This window comes from Pleurodeles waltl, chromosome 9 (genome assembly GCF_031143425.1).
Source record: "Pleurodeles waltl isolate 20211129_DDA chromosome 9, aPleWal1.hap1.20221129, whole genome shotgun sequence".
Taxonomy (NCBI): domain Eukaryota; kingdom Metazoa; phylum Chordata; class Amphibia; order Caudata; family Salamandridae; genus Pleurodeles; species Pleurodeles waltl.
The window spans coordinates 718750410-718769347 of record NC_090448.1 but is presented as its reverse complement, the minus strand read 5'-3'; the positions used below and the strand labels follow the sequence as shown (position 1 = coordinate 718769347).

The following is an 18938-nucleotide window of genomic DNA, read 5'->3' as shown; positions in this document are numbered from 1 at the left end:
TTCCTGAACTGGTGTGGAGTCTGTTTGTGGTGTTTTCATTATGTTACTGTGTGTGTTGCACAGGTTCTTTACACATTGCTTTTTAAGTTAGGCCTGTCTGCTCTGTGCCAAACTTCCAGAGGGTGCGCAAAGGTTAATTTAAGCAGTGTTACTGACTTAGAGTGACTAGGACTGCATGCTCTACCTGGACAGGGTACAAACCTCTGCCAACTAGAGACACAATTTCTAGCAGTGGTTTATTACTGCCTCCCTTATATTATTACAAGGCACCAATTTATCTGCAGAGCTTACAACCCTCAGAACCCAAGGTTCTTTCAGTCAGGTCATCAAGAAAGCTGAGGCTGACCGCAGACACTACAATGGTGAAATGGTTATAGCTCTATTATAGGACATTTAATGGCCACAAAGCATCAGCTGTAACCACTGATTTTTACTTATGTTAGTACTCTCCATGCAGTGTTCACTAGGATTATATCACCCCAACCAACATGCTACACTGCCCCCACATAAATTTGCCACGAGATGGAGACCGGGTAAGAGATATCAAACGGTGTGCATCTGAAGCACAGATGACATCACGTCATGTTATGTTATTGCTGCAGTTACAATCACTGCATAGCAGTGCTAAGGAGAAAGGAGATCACAGAAACACGTGTTAGAAATGGGGTCTTTGGTTGGCAGTCAGGTTACCCCCTGCACAAGCAAGGACCCTCACTCTAGTCAGGGTAAAAGAGAATCACCCTCAGCTAACCCCTGCTTACCCCCTTAGTAGCTTGGCATGAGCAGGTAGGCTTAACTTCAGAGCGCCAGGTGTAAAGTATTTGTACCAACACACACAGTAACTTCATGAAAACACTACAGAACAACAACACAGGTTTAGAAAATATTTATCTAAATAAAACAAGACCAAAATGACAAAAATCCACAATACACAAGTCAAGTTATCACTAAAAATGCAAAGAGTCTTCATGTAATTTTAAACACACACCAACGCTGTTATCGTGAAAATGTACCTTGGGCGCATCAAAAATAACCCAGCACAGGCACATGTGCGTCAAAAAGGGCTTGCGATGCATCTATTTCACTCACGAGCAAAACCTTGTGTTTCTCCTTTAGTCGGGTCGGCGTGCTTTGTTTCTTCTCTCAGCAGGAGAGCGATGCGTCCATCCAGTCAGCACTCTGTGGTCCGGGCAGGCCTTACATTGTGTTTACACACCCCGCTGTGTTTGCTTCTGAAATTCAGACGCACGATGGTCCGAAAACCACGCAGCGCAGGTTGCGATCTCACCAGTCTCCATCAGCGATGTTGCGCGTTGTTTCTCCAGCCGCGGGCGCCAATCTTCCAGTCGCGTTGCAGGCAAGCGTCGATTTTCAGCCGCAAAAGTTGAATCGATATTTTCCCCGCACGGCGGTTTATGCGTGGATTTCTCACTCTTGGGCTGCCAGCTTCTCTTCTCAGAGTCCCAGGAACAAGGATGGCCACCACTTGGCAGAGTAGAAGTCCCTCCACAGGCTACATATGCTGTCAGAGAGAGGTCTTTGCTGTCCATGAGACTTCAAACAACAGGAGGCAAGTTCTAAATCGAGCCCTTGGAGAGTTCTTCACAAGAAGGAAGGCAACACAAAAGTCCAGTCTTTGTCCTCTAGCACAGGCAGAAGCAGCAACTGCAGGAGGGTTCCACAAAGCACAGTCCCAGGCAGTGCAGCTCTTCTTCCTCAGCTCTTCTCCAGGCAGAGGTTCCTCTTGGTTTCCATAAGTGTTCTAAAGTCTGGTTTTGGGTGCCCTTCTTATACCCATTTTGCCCTTTGAAGTAGGCCTACTTCAAAGGAAAGTATGTCTTGAATGTGAAATCCTGCCTTGCATAGGCCAGGCCCCAGACACACACCAGGGGGTTGGAGACTGCATTGTGTGAGGGCAGGCACAGCCCTTTCAGGTGCAAGTGACCACTCCTCCCCTCCCTCCTAGCACACATGGCTCATCAGGATATGCAGACTACACCCCAGCTCCCTTTGTGTCACTGTCTAGTGTGAGGTGCAACCAGCCCAACTGTCAAAGTGACCCAGACAGGGAATCCACAACCAGGCAGTGTCACCGAAGTGGTTTGAGCAAGAAAATGCTCACTTTCTAAAAGTGGCATTTTCAAACACACAATCTCAAAATCAACTTTACTAAAAGATGTATTTTTAAAGTGTGAGCTCAGAGACCCCAAACTCCACATGTCTATCCGCTCCCAAAGGGAATATACACTAATTAGAAGGTAGCCCCCATGTTAACCTATGAGAGGGACAGGCCTTGCTACAGTGCAAAACAAATTTTGCAATATTTCACTGTCAGGACATATAAAACACATTACTATATGTCCTACCTTAACCATACACTGCACCCTGCCCTTGTGCCTACTTAGGGCCTACCCTAAGGGTGTCTGACATGTAAGAAAAGGGAAGGTTTAGGCCCGGCAAGTGGGTACACTTGCCAAGTCGATTTTACAGTTACAACTTGTAGGAGGCTGGACTGGCTTGTAGTGAGTACCAAGGGGTACTTACACCTTGCACCAGGCCCAGGTATCCCTTATTAGTGTAGAGGGGTGTCTAGCAGCGTAGCTTAGCAGAGCAGCTTAGGCTGAACTAGGAGACGAGTGAAGCTCCTACAGTACCACTAGTGTCATATGCACAATATCATAAGAAAACACAATACACAGATATACTAAAAATAAAGGTACTTTATTTTTATGACAATATGCCAAAAGTATATCAGTGAGTACCCTCAGTATGAGGATAGCAAATATACACAAGATATATGTACACAATACCAAAAATATGCAGTATAGTAATAGAAAACAGTGCAAACAATGTATAGTTGCAATAGGATGCAATGGGGACATATAGGGATAGGGGCAACACAAACCATATACTCCCAAAGTGGAATGCGAACCACAAATGGACCCCAAACCTATGTGACCTTTTAGAGGGTCGCTGGGACTGTAAGAAAACAGCAAGGGTTAGAAAAATAGCCCACCTCAAGACCCTGAAAAGTGAGTGCAAAGTGCACTAAAGTTCCCCAAAGAGCACAGAAGTCGTGATAGGGGAATTCTGCAGGAAAGACCAAAACCAGCAATGCAACAACAATGGATTGCCAGACGAGGGTACCTGTGGAACAAGGGGACCAAGTCCAAAAGTCACGATCAAGTCGAGAGTGGGCAGATGCCCAGGAAATGCCAGCTGTGGGTGCAAAGAAGCTGCTACTGGACAGCAGAAGCTGAGGATTCTGCAAGAACGACAAGGGCTAGAAACTTCCCCTTTGGAGGATAGATGTCCCAAGTCGTGAAGAGTCGTGCAGAAGTGTTTTCCTGCCGAAAGACCGCAAACAAGCCTTGCTAGCTGCAAAGCTCGCGGTTAGGATTTTTGGGTGCTGCTGTGGCCCAGGAGGGACCAGGATGTCGCCAATTGCGTCAGGGGACAGAGGGGGCGCCCAGCAAGACAAGGAGCCCTCTCAGAAGCAGGCAGCACCCGCAGAAGTGCCGGAACAGGCACTACGAAGTGGAGTGAAACGGTGCTCACCCGAAGTTGCACAAGAGAGTCCCACGCCGCCGGAGGACAACTCAGGAGGTCGTGCAATGCAGGTTAGAGTGCCGTGGACCCAGGCTTGGCTGTGCACAAAGGAAATCTTCGTGGAGTGCACAAGGAGCCGGAGTAGCTGCAAAACACGCGGTTCCCAGCAATGCAGTCTGGCGTGGGGAGGCAAGGACTTACCTCCACCAAACTTGGACTGAAGAGTCACTGGACTGTGGGAGTCACTTGGACAGAGTTGCTGAGTTCAAGGGACCTCGCTCGTCGTGCTGAGAGGAGACCCCGAGGACAGGTGATGCAGTTCTTTGGTGCCTGCGGTTGCAGGGGGAAGATTCCGTCGACCCACAGGAGATTTCTTGGGAGCTTCTAGTGCAGAGAGGAGGCAGACTACCCAGACAGCATGCACCACCAGGAAAACAGTCGAGAAGGCGGCTGGATCAGCGTTACAGTGTCGCAGTAGTCGTCGTTGCAGTTTTGCAGGCTTCCAGCGCGGTCAGCAGTCGATTCCTTGGCAGAAGGTGAAGAGAGAGATGCAGAGGAACTCTGATGAGCTCTTGCATTCGTTATCTAAAGAATTCCCCAAAGCAGAGACCCTAAATAGCCAGAAAAGGAGGTTTGGCTACCTAGGAGAGAGGATGGGCTAGCAACACCTGAAGGAGCCTATCAGAAGGAGTCTCTGACGTCACCTGCAGGCCCTGGCCACTCAGAGCAGTCCAGTGTGCCAGCAGCACCTCTGTTTCCAAGATGGCAGAGGTCTGGAGCACACTGGAGGAGCCCTGGGCACCTCCCAGGGGAGGTGCAGGTCAGGGGAGTGGTCACTCCCCTTTCCTTTGTCCAGTTTCGCGCCAGAGCAGGGCTGAGGGATCCCTGAACCGGTGTAGACTGGCTTATGCAGAGATGGGCACCATCTGTGCCCATCAAAGCATTTCCAGAGGCTGGGGGGAGGCTACTCCTCCCCAGCCCTGACACCTTATTCCAAAGGGAGAGGGTGTAACACCCTCTCTCTGAGGAAGTCCTTTGTTCTGCCTTCCTGGGCCAAGCCTGGCTGGACCCCAGGAGGGCAGAAACCTGTCTGAGGGGTTGGCAGCAGCTGCAGTGAAACCCCGGGAAAGGCAGTTTGGCAGTACCCGGGTCTGTGCTAGAGACCCGTGGGATCATGGGATTGTGCCAACAATGCCAGGATGGCATAGAGGGGGCAATTCCATGATCATAGACATGTTACATGGCCATATTCGGAGTTACCATTGTGAAGCTACACATAGGTAGTGACCTATATGTAGTGCACGCGTGTAATGGTGTCCCCGCACTCACAAAGTCCGGGGAATTGGCCCTGAACAATGTGGGGGCACCTTGGCTAGTGCTAGGGTGCCCACACACTAAGTAACTTAGCACCCAACCTTTACCAGGTAAAGGTTAGACATATAGGTGACTTATAAGTTACTTAAGTGCAGTGTAAAATGGCTGTGAAATAACGTGGACGTTATTTCACTCAGGCTGCAGTGGCAGGCCTGTGTAAGAATTGTCAGAGCTCCCTATGGGTGGCAGAAGAAATGCTGCAGCCCATAGGGATCTTCTGGAACCCCAATACCCTGGGTACCTCAGTACCATATACTAGGGAATTAAGGGTGTTCCAGTATGCCAGTGTAAATTGGTAAAATTGGTCACTAGCCTGTTAGTGACAATTTGGAAAGAAATGAGAGAGCATAACCACTGAGGTTCTGATTAGCAGAGCCTCAGTGAGACAGTTAGTCATAACACAGGTAACACATACAGGGCACACTTATGAGCACTGGGGCCCTAGCTGGCAGGGTCCCAGTGACACATACAACTAAAACAACATATATACAGTGAAATATGGGGGTAACATGCCAGGCAAGATGGTACTTTCCTACACAACTGCACACACAGACACTGAAGTGGCAGGTCTGAGGCATGATTACAGAGCTGCTATTGTGGGTGGCACAACCAGTGCTGCATGCCCACTAGTAGCATTTGATTAACAGGCCCTGGGCACCTCTAGTGCACTTTACTAGGGACTTATAAAGTAAATCAAATATGCCAATCAAGGATAAGCCAATTACATACACATTTTGTATAGGAGCCCTTGTACTTTAGCGCTGATTAGCAGTGGTAAAGTGCCCAGAGTAACAAAAACTGAGTCCAGCACACATCAACAACCTAGGAATCAGAGGCAAAAGGTTAAGGAACACCACGCCAAGGATGAAAAGTCCAACAACATGGCACACACATTTCACCTACCGCAGGAAATAAAGGCAGTGCCAACAGACTTTGGACCAGATTAGGAGTTGAACAAACCATCTTGTGGTAAATCTTTCTTATTGATATGTGGAAACCATGGGTGTCCATGGAAGGGTAGCCTCAAAAGCTGGTCCCCACCATTAAAATTAGCCATTTCAGGAGCAAAATAAATGAAAGAATTTTCATCCCTATTTTTTTGTTTGCTTAAGTCCTGTTCTAACTACTCCCTTACGACCACAGATTTTATGGTGGTATTTCTACACCCCACTTTGCTTTCTATATCAGTAGCAAAGATAACTCAAAAGGTGCAGGAATGACAAGGTACCCTTGAGGTGTTCCTTCTTAGTGCACAACAACAAACTTTAGAACTCCCTGTCGTGTCTGGAGGACAGTAGGACTTGGGAAGGCCAGTCTGACATCACTTCCGTTGTAGGGTGTGGAAAGGCAGGTATGAGGGGGAACACAGAGCACTCCAAGATAGGGCAACACACTGACCACATGGGAGAGGACAATCTCCTCCAGAAGTGGAGATAACAAAATTCTACAGACTTCTCCCATAGCAGCGATAAGTGATCTATAGTTTTATTTACAGAGGGAGGAGGTCTTCCACAACAGCACCTATGAAAAAAAGAGCAAGGGACGGAGACTTCAAGCCCCATCAAATCTAGCGTGCTCAACAAGCAATTGGGAAGGGAAGATGGAAGTACTTATGCATGCCAAGGCACTACAAATGCAAAGTGTTTTTTATGAATTGTCGTTGTAAAACTGCCACTGTTTTGTTGCTTCCATTATAGCTTTGGGAGACAAACATTTCACTGGAGAAAATGAACAGAATACAGCGCTTGCTCGCTTTCCCGCGGATGTAATGCAATCACCCTTGTTACACAGTAACTGTGAAGAGAATCATTTGTTAACCAATCGCACTGGTGTCCTGGAGGCAAAACACTCTGCATCTTCTCATAAGGCTGAAAAGAAATGATGATGAGAAAAAAAAAAAAAAGCCAAACCGCTATATCCAGGTTCAATATGGACAGAAAAAAGACAGATTGTAAGTGTCTCGTAAAATGTTCGAATTACGGATGCTTCTGCTGCAGGCTTGATGCAATGGGCACGAGGCAGGGTAATAGTATATTTCACTGGCTCTTAGAGCGGCGGATGTCGCAGGAAACGCAACGAAGAGTCTTCAACCTGGAAACTCCATACAGAACCAAAAACATGGAAAACGCACAGACTAGTGGCATGGCCTGACAGATAAACTCTTTGGTAGAACTGTGCCCAATGAAAAACGGTACACATTGACCAACGTTTCTAAAGCTGACAAATGGAGATGACGTGAAAGTGGTAGGACACAAGCAGGCCAGGTTTTTTGGTGCTTCAAGTCACATGACATCTTCCACCTCCTTTGGCAATTAGACCACAATTGCAGTAAGCAAGCTAGAAAAGGCTGGAAAAGCTGTGCCATCCAGTTCATGTTCAAATACGCCTGGTTTCTGCCAGAGACTTAATCAATGCAGAGGCACAATACTTTTTCTGTACCTCCTCCATCACTATACTCCCCCTTCCACCGTTTGGTATGCAGGGGCGTAGCTTGGGCAATAAGATTGGGGGTGTGAGCTTCACATTTACCAGCAATCACGCTGGCACATAATGTTGAAATACATTATACGACAAGCTGGCACACAAGAGGGGTTTAGGAGCAGTGGAAAATGAGGAATGCAGATTGGTAGGGGCAGTAAAAAAGCACATTATTTTGAGAAGTAACCAACATTTTTCAAGTATCCCCAAACAGATTGAGGGAGAGTGTTTGCGTGTGTTTTGTTTGGGTGTGTGAAATGGTGAAATCTGGCATGACACCTACCACACCCAACTAAAAGCCCCAGGACCCAACTATTTATCAGAAGACACATTTGTTTAGGGGGGGGGGGAGGCGTACCGTCGCACCCCAAAAGATACAACCCGGTTGGTATGTGTAGACATTGCACCCAGCTTCGCAGCTGCCCCACGCTTGCCACATGTGCCAGAGTGAATGGTACCCTATGGAGGACACGTTGAATCCCTGTACAAACTGTTGATGTGTCTCTGCTGACTGTGATCACCTGAATCCCCCTCAGCTACCAGGAGATACTGGAGATTTCTGTTGGTCTAACCAACATCTTCCCTGCTTTGGTTTCACATTATCTAGCAACCGAAGACTTTGCCTAAAGGGATCTAGTTTAGGTTGATGGCAATCCATATAGCTTGAATTGCTGATATCAGTCTTTCCCAGATCGTTCTAAAATGCCCAGGAAAATACACGCTGTCCAAACTGGAAGAGCATTAAAGAAGCTGACCTTTTGGTTCGTTCTGAACAGAAACATAATTAAGTGCCCAACCGAGCTAGTAAGTGTACTTTAAATGGACGTAGAACGTAACTATATCTAGGATATGAAACGAAGGCCACCTGCTGTGATCTATAAGGAAGGAGTGCTACTCACTGTGGAGAGTAGGCCCTTTAAAAGGAGGATCCATAAGCAAACATCAGCTGACTGAAGCCTTTGTGGAGGTAGACTTAAAACGAGTTACGAGGGAATCACAAATAACTTGCTGTCCAGAATTAACCAAAGAAACCTCAGTGTCACCTAAGGCCTGAGGACCTCTAGAAACCATCTAGGGCTCCTAAGCCTTTTTAGTGAAGCCATACCAGAACGCTTCCATCTACAGAGAAAGAAGGTGCTTTTCCTTGTCACCCTGGGACTTAGAGTAGAGTTTCATTGTCTATTCTCGATTCTGGTACAGGTTCATTCATTTCTTCAACCCAGTAAGGTTTCAAAGAACTTGCTTAAATTCAGTTTCACTACAATCCTAAATTTCAGCTCTGACTAGTTAATTAATTGGGTAGCTGCCTAAGGACACATGAGAACCAAATCCAAATAAAAATATCAACTACATTTGGTCAGTTTCGCAGGACAGGTCTGCAAACGTTGCTACCGTGTGTAGTATACATTGGCCACCCTAGCAGAAGCTTTGACTTTAAAACCAGTTTGACCTCTAATTGTTACCGGTTTAACTTTCCCAAAGACATGTCAATCACATCGCAGGAGCCCAGTTAATTGGACCGACAATATGCACCAGCTTTTGCACTCTGAATATCCTACCTGGACTTGACTGTGAAGCTTCTGTATTTTGGGTGGTGTATTTGTGGGGCTTATTGGGATTTTGAACTATTTTTTTTAGGGCTGAGTGCAAAGCACTCTGTCCGTGTTAACTCTCCGGGTTTTTAACCACACCCATGTCAGGCTTATCACTTTGATTGGTTTGTGGGCTTGCCTTTTACAATTTGCTTCATTTCATTAGTGAAAGGCATGCATACGTCATGCCTTTTCCGGTGTTTAGCCCTCCTCAAGCGCACGTTTCCCAGGTCCATTCTTGATGTGCTGCTCCAGTCGAGGATTTTCTTTGAATTCTGGGACTTGAGGTATTGTTTGTGCCATTATAAAACAGGACTACAAGTGCCAGAATTCAAAGGAAAAAAAAACTGGACTGGAGCAACACATTAAATATGGACCCAGGAAATTTGGCAGCTGTGTGTACCCCTTTCAATGAAGGTCCACATTGGGAGTTCCCTGAGGCTTTTTTGGATTGTAGAAACTAATTCACTACTCATTCCAAACACTAGTACTTGTGATCCAAGCTGGGGGCATGGACACTTGCATAAACCATTACAGCAACAGAACAGCGGCCCCAAAGAACCGAGATTGAAAGGTAGGTGGTGGCTGGACACCCTGAAGTCTGCATTTGCCTAACATTTTACGGTATGGAAATAGAGAGAAAGGGTCCCAACCCCACCAGATTAGCAAATGAGTACTTCTGTGTTAATCAGCACAGTAGGGCCCCCACTTATAGCCTGGAATATAAACCTAAAGCCCATGGATGGATGCCTTAAACGGTTGTTGTCAACAGAGCACCACTGTGAAGAAGCAGTAGAGTCCCATTCCACCCACACGCCCAAACTCAGACTGATTCAAGTACCCACACAGTGGGTAGATGTATTACTTTAAATGAAGGCAATAAAAAGTAACTGGTTGGAAGAGCAAGGATAACAAGCATTGGCAAAGCCAATAGGTCTTTCCCTGTGTAAGACCTATTGGCTTTGCCTATGTGTTTCAGCCATGCTGTTCAACAGCATGGCTGCTGTTCACTATGGCTAAAAGTTAGTGGCATAGATGAGTGGCATGGAGTGTTGTAGAGTGGAATGGGGAAAATGGGAGTAGAGGGTGGTATAGTGAAGTGGCAGAGAGTATTGGGTTGGCTCAGAATGTTGTGTATTGGAGTGCCATAATGTGGAGTTGCAAAGGGTGGCATACACTTGAGTAGCAGAGAGTAGAGAATACTGGTGTAGAGTGCATTGGCGTAGAGTGTTGCAGAGTATAGTGACGTAGAGAACAGTGGCACTGAATTCACCGGTGTACACTGCAACAGCGTAGAACGCAGTTGCGTAGATTAGAGTGGTGTTTAGTAGACTGCAGTGGAGTTGAGCAGAGTAAAGAGTAGAGTGGTGCAGAGAAGTGTCACAGAGTAAAGTGGTGTGGAGTGGCACAGTGTGGTGTGGAGTGGTGCTGCATGGAGTGGCACAGAGTGGAGTAATGCAGAGGGAGGTAATGTGCAGAATAGTGTCAAGTAGCATAGAGTGCAGTGGGGTAGAATGGTAGAGAGTAGAGTAGCATAGAGTGGTGCAGAGTATAGTGCCATAGTGTGCAGTGGCATAGAATTCAGTGGTGCGGAGTGGTGCAGAGTAGAGTGGCAGAGTTCAGTGGCGAGAGTACAGTGGTGTAAAGTGGAGTGGCGTAGAGATGAATAATGCAGAGGTGTGCAGAGTAGAGTTGAATGGCACAGACTGTAGTGGCATACAGTGGTACAGAGTAGAGAACAGTGGCAGAGAGTGCAGTGTTGCAGAATAGAGTGTCAGACTGCAGTGGTGTAGAGTGACAGAGCAGTGGCACAGAGTATAGTAATGCAGAGTAGAGAACAGTGGCGTAGAGTGCAGTGGTTAAGAGTAGAGTGCAATGGCAGAATGGAGAAGTGCAGAGTGGAGAAGAGTGCAGTGGCATAGAGTAGACTGTTTCAGAGGAGAGTGAAGTGGCATAAAGTGGAGTGGTGCAGAATAGAGTGCAATTGCATAGAGTGGCATAGAGTGCAATGGCATAGAGTAAAGTGGTGCAGAGTAGACTTGAATAGCATACACTGGAACGGCGTACAATGCAAAGAAACAGAGTTGAGTGTTAGAGTAAAATGCATTGGCACACAGTGAATTGGCATAGTGCAGTGGCATAGAGTGCAGTGTTGCAGATTGGTGTACAGTACAGTAGTGTGCACTGAAGCTGCATAGAGTAGATTTGTGTGGCTTAGACTGGAGCGGTGTTGAGTGCAGTGGCAAAGAGTGAGGTGGTGTAGAGTGATACAGGGTAGAGTGGAGAGGCATAGTGTGAAGTGGCGTGGAGTGCAGCGGAGTGATGCAGAGTAGAGTGCATTGGCGTAGAGCGGAGTATTCATGGTGTGGTAGCACACTGCCATTACAGACATCACATTTTCAATTGGAATGACCATTACATTTGCACAGATAGACTTTTACTAACAAAACTATACAGTACACAGAGAAAAATGTGTGGAAATTGCATCACCTAGTTAAATGATTAGTTTTGATCATCTTAAAGTATTTGTTTCCAGCACACTTTAGAAATAACAAAAAATGTGCTTCATTTGTGCGTTCATTATTCTGATATATTCTGAAATACACAGTTTATTTAACCTAGTTATTGTGTACTAGAAAAAAACTCTTTCCTATCCTCTGTATCCAGCAAGATTGTCACATAAATCCTCTCACTGTGAAGTCAGAGAAAGAAAAGTAAACAAGGTACCTTGGAAGAGAGCATCTGTCATTTGACCTTAGTCTTGTAATCAGCGGTTGAAGTGCATTAAAAAAGTATGGCAACTTTGAGGCTGCATGCAGTGCGGGTGGGATCTTTAGCACAGGGCCGCGGTCAAAGGAGAGCTAGAAAAATATATATATATTCTTTACGTTTTTTGGGGCTTTCACATCAGGAAGCCACATATAAAATAGCATGCAGCTTTAATGAAAAATACATTTTAAAAGTTGTTACTCATTGAGAAATACACTATAGTACATTATGAAACCTCTAATAGTTAATGCACTGCAGAGGCCTGTGTGTAATCAGAGAGCCATAGAATTAAACCTTGGTTGGTGCAGTGGAGAATAGTGACTTGTATATTTTTAGTGGTACAAGGTCACAGCCTGTTACAGAAAGCACTGTGAATGTCATTTATTATTTTAAACTTGCATTATACACAGTTAATATAAGATTGACTGCTACAAAATGTGCATAACGTTTACATTAAAATGGTGCTTCAAAAATACAGGTTTTAGTAAAACTGAGTGTACATAGTGCAATTTTTAGACATTACTGTCCATTCAACACCTCCGGGTGTCATAAGCGCGATATAAATACAATTCTGATTAAAAGCACGCACTTCACAGGCCAGTTGTTAACTCTTTGCACTACCACTTAAAAAGAATAAATGTGTCATCACAAAGCTTTGCATGATTAAGTAGATTAAGCCAGTACCGACTCCAAAGCATCCTTTAACTTTTCAGATTAACTCATTTAGCACATTTGCATTTCCTTCAGGCAAGCAGGAACCCTGGCAGAAAGGCTTTGTTTAGCTGTCTGCCCCGCTTTAGTTCCACTGCACAGGAGACTCACTGACTGACACTTCAGCTGAGGCATTTAAACTGTTGGAATTTACTGTCCCGGGACAGTTGTCATTTTTCAACAAGTAGGGGAACGGTGTTTCATAAATCATAAAAGTATGGGCACATCATGCCTCTCCGATCCAGCCCACTTCGACCACTGCTTTGAATGCACAGCAAATGTGACGAGATAAGAACAAGATTTAAAGGCCTGTTAATAGAAAGCGAGTCTGTGGAATAATACAGAAAACACGCTTTAGGCAATGGGAGGGATGAAACGAACCTGGAGAGCCTAAAGCAAATTAAGCCAGTATATGGTTTCTTAGAATAATATCATGCACTCTAAGTGTGTAAAATGTCATTGCCAAAAGCGAGGTCAGCCTAAAACGTGTAAAATATAAAATGTAAAACAAACCTAAGATGGAGCACTAAAGTGGGCCCAAGAAGGCCGCACGACAAGAGATGATAAATGTAACCAAAGACCAAAACCGTGTGACCATAATGAGAATGAGCTGCAAATGCATCCTCGTAATCATTACATTATGCAAATAGGTCTAACATTTGAGCAACTGTAGATCTTGAGTACGGCTTAAGGAGACCTGTGCCTGCTGCTAGGCTGCAGTTGGACACATTTAACACTGCCTTCCGCATGATTTCCAATGGAAATTTAGACTTTAACGTGCCATGACGCCTCTGCAGTTCATCCCGATGTAGTTCCACTGAGCTGCAGTCGGGCCTGCGATTGCTTCCTCCCATCATTACTTCGCTAACAATAGGCGCTTAATGCGGCAGGTGGAGCTGCGGCGCTCGAGGCTTGACGGCATTCCGCTGTGGACCACTGACCGTTCCTCGGCCAGGGCGCAGTTTCAGGAGTCTGGGGATAGCGCACCGCAGCAGAACGAGCGGCGCAAGGCCATGTTGGGCCTAACTGTGCGTGGCTACGGCGAATGTACGACAGCGAGGCGCACCAGGCTGGACAGCTCGGCGAATGCTCTCACTGAAATAAAATACGCTGCGAATAAACTCACGTCGATTGGGAAAAGCGTGGGAGGGATGCAATTTAGATAACACGATAAAAGACTCGCAACGAGTAGAAACAGGCACCAGCCTTCTTAACTAGGACGGGAAGTGCAGCAAGGGTAACGGGTGTACGAAGTCGGCGGAGCTTCGGCTGGCACTAGGAACTGAGTCGCCTCTGTGCTCTTCAGTGGTTTAAGCGACATCTATGTTGTCCTTGATCACCTAAGACCGATACAGCAGTGCAAACCTGCTAGCCCCATTTCAAATGTTTCTCTAGCTCTAAAGAAATTAAGGTTATTTCCACATGATGTCGTGTGGGGCATTTCGAACATGCTCAAGCGTTGAGAAAGGAAGATTATGTACCTCTGCATCAATGTTCAGAACGCCAATAAGAGACAAAGTACCAGTTGTAATGGCAATGAAATTGACGCATGAAACACACATTACTTGACGTCGAGGCCAATCCAAGAGCCGCCTGGGAGCAGTCGTCGTTGGGACTCATAGAGCAAAATCCCAGGTAGTCCGCGTGGAAACCTAGAATCATGAGATGTGTTGGCGCATAATGCAATGCCGAGTATCCGGTATCGTCCAAGAGATGCAATGCAGCTGGGATACCAGCAGCTGGCACCCACACCTCCTATGCCTGTCCCCCCAACAAAGTGACCAGGCTGGCCCCCAAAGTAGGTCCTCTATAGTCCTGGCTCAGGTTACAGTATTATGTCGTAAGCAGCACATTATGGGGAGGGGGATCTCTCCTATGCACAGATTGCAAAGAGCACTAGCAGGAAAGTCAGGTAGGACATGTACATTTAAAAAAAAGAGAACGGAAACGAGAGATCCAAGTGCAGCTGAGGATTTCCACCCACAGCTCTGCTGCTTCGCTTGCTGCAATGACTCCTCTCGTTCAGCCTCATCAAGTCAGCGCTCCCCCACCAGACGTTCTTCTGCGCTACCGGCAGCTATAAAGCCCACACAATAGCAGAGCTGATTGGGGAAAGGTGACAGCCACCCACTCGCCCCCTTTTTAGATTCCTCTACATCTTTCTCGGTCACAAAGATTGTTAAAAAAAACACAGCAAATGCCGCCACAGACGGTGGCGTAGCGAAACCTGAGGGACCCCCCTGCAAAGTACCTGGAAGGCCCCACCTTCCCTCTAGACTCAGTCAGGGGCCTGCCGCCCGTGCAGTGTTCTGTGTTGAGCTTCCCCGGTCCACACCCGCGCGCACTGCGGCGGGGGGCTTTGTTACGCCACTGCACACAGACACTGCTGATACGCTTGCTTGGCCCCAAACTCACTTGGAGCTTACAAATCTGACCATCACGCTACGCATAATGCACACAAATGTAACTTGGTGCCAAGCTCATCACTATCAATCATATCAAATGTACAAATGCAGTCAGTGCAAGGTCCGTCATGCAGCCGAAAGTTGGAGCACAGCGCTGCGTGAGACTGGGAGTGACCACAGGAGAAAGATGAATCTCCTCCTGGAGGGTGAGGTGAGAGGAGCTGGGCTGGAAGGGCTGTGCGGGGTCGTATCTCCAACAGCGAGTGCGCAAGACAGACAGAGAAACTGCCTCTTGACAAGTTGAAATGCCCTTGAGTGGGCACTGACCGGACTCCAAGCACCCTCAGGCCACCCATGCACCCAAGGGGGCGTTTCTGGCTTGGGAGGGCCCATCACTGGCACGCTCGCGATGAGGATTCTTGGCATACTGTTTGTACTAATGGCACGAAGGGGCAAACCTTCAAATTACAGCAGTGGATGTACATGGAGTACGTTGTGCAAACAATGTTGGGGGGCTAATTATTATTGACAAAAATGTAAGACCGTACTTGTAGACAGAACTAATAATTTCTCAAAAAAAAAAAAAAAAAGTTAGGTGCTTTTATTTAGAGAATTTTCTGTCGACTTGTACAAAACAAAAAACTTGCATCTAATAACAGTGTGCGTATTTCCAGAAATGTACAAGCTGGTGTTTGTGGGCAAAATGTCAGCATTGCCAAAACACATTCAAAGTTGTTGTTGGAGTGATAATAAATCAAACTAATATCTGCAATAATTAATAGGGTCCGTTCTTCAATGCCTATTTCATGACTGCTGAGGCATTGCATATATATTGATGAAGCTTCATTTGACATTATAATCATATTCAGAGGGTTGGGTCTGTAAGACTGATCGCGAGAGCTCTGCTTCGTAAGCTTGTTAAGATCCATTTACATCAGCTGTCTATGGCCTGAGATTCTAAGATCTGTGGAACTTCGTTTTCCATTCTGTCACAAACATTTTCAGTCATAAAAATCTCAAAATCTACATGTAGAGGGAAAATAGTGAAATTAAAGGATGTATATTATTACAATTAAGATTCTACATACATTTTGAAAAATGTTGCAGAATTTGGAAGTTATGAACTCCTACTACAGACATTATCATTTATTAGTGAAACGGTTTTAATTTTTTTTTTTTTTTACAGTTGCAATCATGTTTTCAGTGTTTTTGGTGAAAGTGACCCCATCCCTCCTAAACCGCCCTAATCATACTGGAGAGGACCAGGGTTTCTGGAAGCACCATGAATGAATTAAACTACCACGTGTGAGCATAATTCAGAAGGTGGTTGTCCGCCGAAAAGCACTTTCTTTAATCTCAGGGAGATATTTAGCTTGCACCGCTTTCAAACTTCACCAGCTGCCAACTTCAGGGAGCCATTTAAGTCCCACCAATTTATGATGAGAGCGCTCTTGGAGCAGGCAAGATGTGTACTCAATCTCCCTTCTTAGCAGTCTGGCAAAGAGCTCTCCCGCTGGGCTCTGAACTCACGTGCCTGCGTAAGTGTGGAAGGCCGTGGACCAGAGGCATCCTCCAGCCATCAGTCTATTCCAACACCAGCCTTTCTCCCACATCAGGTGCAGCATGGGTGCCTTCGGGAGGACCAGAAGGGCCACAGTAGATAAATAGCCAACCAAGCCGACATGTTAAAAGATAGCAGCCCTGAGCAGTGACCCTTGCTGATGGGCAAACCCACGACTGCACCAACACTAACTCCTGTGGGCTCTTTAACATACCTTAGCACACCGTCTTGCCTTGTTGTAGGCAGCAAGATCATCGTCTCCCCATTTCCCTTTGCACAAGAGACACAACAGATATCACCAGACATGGCATCAAGGTAGTATGGATAGTAGCTCTGTATCATCTCTGTATGCATGTCAGAATTCAACAGTGCTGAGAGATTTCCTGTTCACTGTGTAACTAGCTTTTGTCAGGTGGAGTTTAACTACTTACCTGGTGGAACCGACGAAGTACTTATACCTCTACAAAGTCATACTTCTGACAGGCAACTTGTGAAATGAGTAGTAGGTCTTATTTGTATACATGCCCAAGCATGGAAGATCAGAGGGGAGGGTATCAGAAAGTCATTTTAGCAACAAGGAAGACTTATTACTTCACGTCTGTTTGACAATATTTGAAGTTACCAGGGAGGAATACGAAACACACACCAGTTCATTTATGCCACCCAAGTTGACCCGGGACAATGCAGGAAGTAGTTGTGCATAAAGAATTGTCAGAAAGCAAGCAGAAAGGAGAGGCTGCAGTTTGGCGGCAGAAAGACACCTGCGAGAGAAACTAAACTAACTGCGAGCTACCAAGAGGTAGGTGCATTCAGGGAACTGCATAGAGCAATGCTTACTGCCTCCTAATCAGTCTCAGAGCGGGATGGGGACAGGATGCTGGGAGGGGAGGGAAGGTATTGTTCCATGCAATAAAGTGCCAGACTCAGACAGGGACTATCAAAAACAGCAATGTTATTCACAAAATCCAGGCAACCAGGATTACACTAAACTGCAGACGTACCACAAGAGCCCCAGGAAGTGTTCTTTGGTCAACCTAGCTTCCTACTGAACCTGCCAGACACTAGACCACAAGAGGAACCCAGAACACAATGACAGCAGTCGTCACTCTACAGAAGTAAAACAAGAAAATGTCCGAGACCGACAATAGTTGGTTAGTAGCCTCTTCAGCAGATTCAGTGATTACAAAGTTTACCTGATCCATTTTGATAGTCAAAATCTCTTGGAACCACCTAGCTCATTGCTTCCCAACCTTTTTATAACCACAACACCATTTTTAAGAACAAACTTTTGCCACCCATCTGTCTTTAATGGCCACAAGGAGGGTGGATTCTTAAAATGTAACTAAAGCAAAGTATAGTAACAGCCATTAACAGACAACATTTTCCATTGAAATGGCCACTAAATTTGCACAGAAACTGTCTTACTGATAAAATTACATAGCACACAAGTTGTATGGAAATCTGGTTTCCGTGGTTATACATCATTTGTACAACACCAAGCAAAGTGTCTTGATTTGTTGTGATATTAAAATCTATTTCCAGCACACTTCAGAATTACAAAAAAAGTGTTACATTTTTGCTTTCATAACTGCTGAACGCATACAGCCTTTTTATGCGCCCTGCACTCCAGCAAGACTGTCGTATAAGTCACCTAAAAACTCTCCGTTTGCAGTCAGAAAAAAAATTCAAGACAAATCCCCAACTTAAAAAATAACCAGACATTTATCAAACTACATAGCCTGAATATTGACCTTTGTCTTTGAAGCACCAGCAAATGGGACAAGATAAATATGGAATTTAAAGGCATATTTATATACTGCTCAGACTTTCTGACCTACCAAAAATCAGCTCGTGACGCACCAGTGGTTCGTGACCCACAGTGTGGGAAATGCTGGCCTAGCCTTATCCAAAGTGGGGCTTGATGCAGTTTGGTTTACCAGTGAAAGGATTCAGACGCCTTTGATGAGTCCCTTTGGCTGTAGCAATGAAGTATCAGATCCCCTTTCTACTCCTGACTGGACTGACTGGGTTCTAACTGGACAACCTTAGTTAGAATAGGACAGGGATTCGAATAGGCCTGGGATTTATCCTCAAGAATGCCACTGACCAGTGTGCCAGTGTGGCTTCACCATGTTCAGGCACCACACCACTAAGGGTATTACACAACTTTCATTTTTTTTTTTTCCACGAGTGTAGGTGGTAGAAATAAAATCAAAGTATCCTGAACTATCCTTTTCGTATTTTAAAGAATCCTTTTCAAATCCCTTAACTCACCAACTAGGTGCAACTGGCGCTCAAACTTGCTTCTAAACACTCATCCAGTGTAATACATCTTTTGATATATTTACATTTCACCCCACAAAAGACCTCCAAAAAGGGTCCACTAGGCACAGACAGTGTAGTTGTTGTGAGGAGATACCCAAAGATGAAGCTTGCCATTGGTAGTGAGTAACCACCCTTTTAGAGAAAAAAAATCCTACTGTGCACGGCGAAGACATT

General features: G+C 45.7%; 1 protein-coding gene across 3 annotated transcripts in view; it reads right to left on the bottom strand.

Annotated features, from left to right (window-relative positions):
- PC (pyruvate carboxylase) overlaps window positions 1-18938 on the bottom strand; it is a 1846452-nt gene that overhangs the window by 1393047 nt on the left and 434467 nt on the right. The window contains exon 1 of one of the 3 annotated variants that reach the window (XM_069207835.1): window positions 11721-11739. The exons of the other annotated variants lie outside the window; for them this stretch is intronic. Within the exon in view, the coding sequence (XP_069063936.1) occupies window positions 11721-11735 (15 nt within the window). The 5' untranslated portion in view covers window positions 11736-11739. Of the gene's footprint in view, window positions 1-11720; window positions 11740-18938 lie in introns of those variants that run through there. 3 annotated transcript variants of the gene reach the window in all.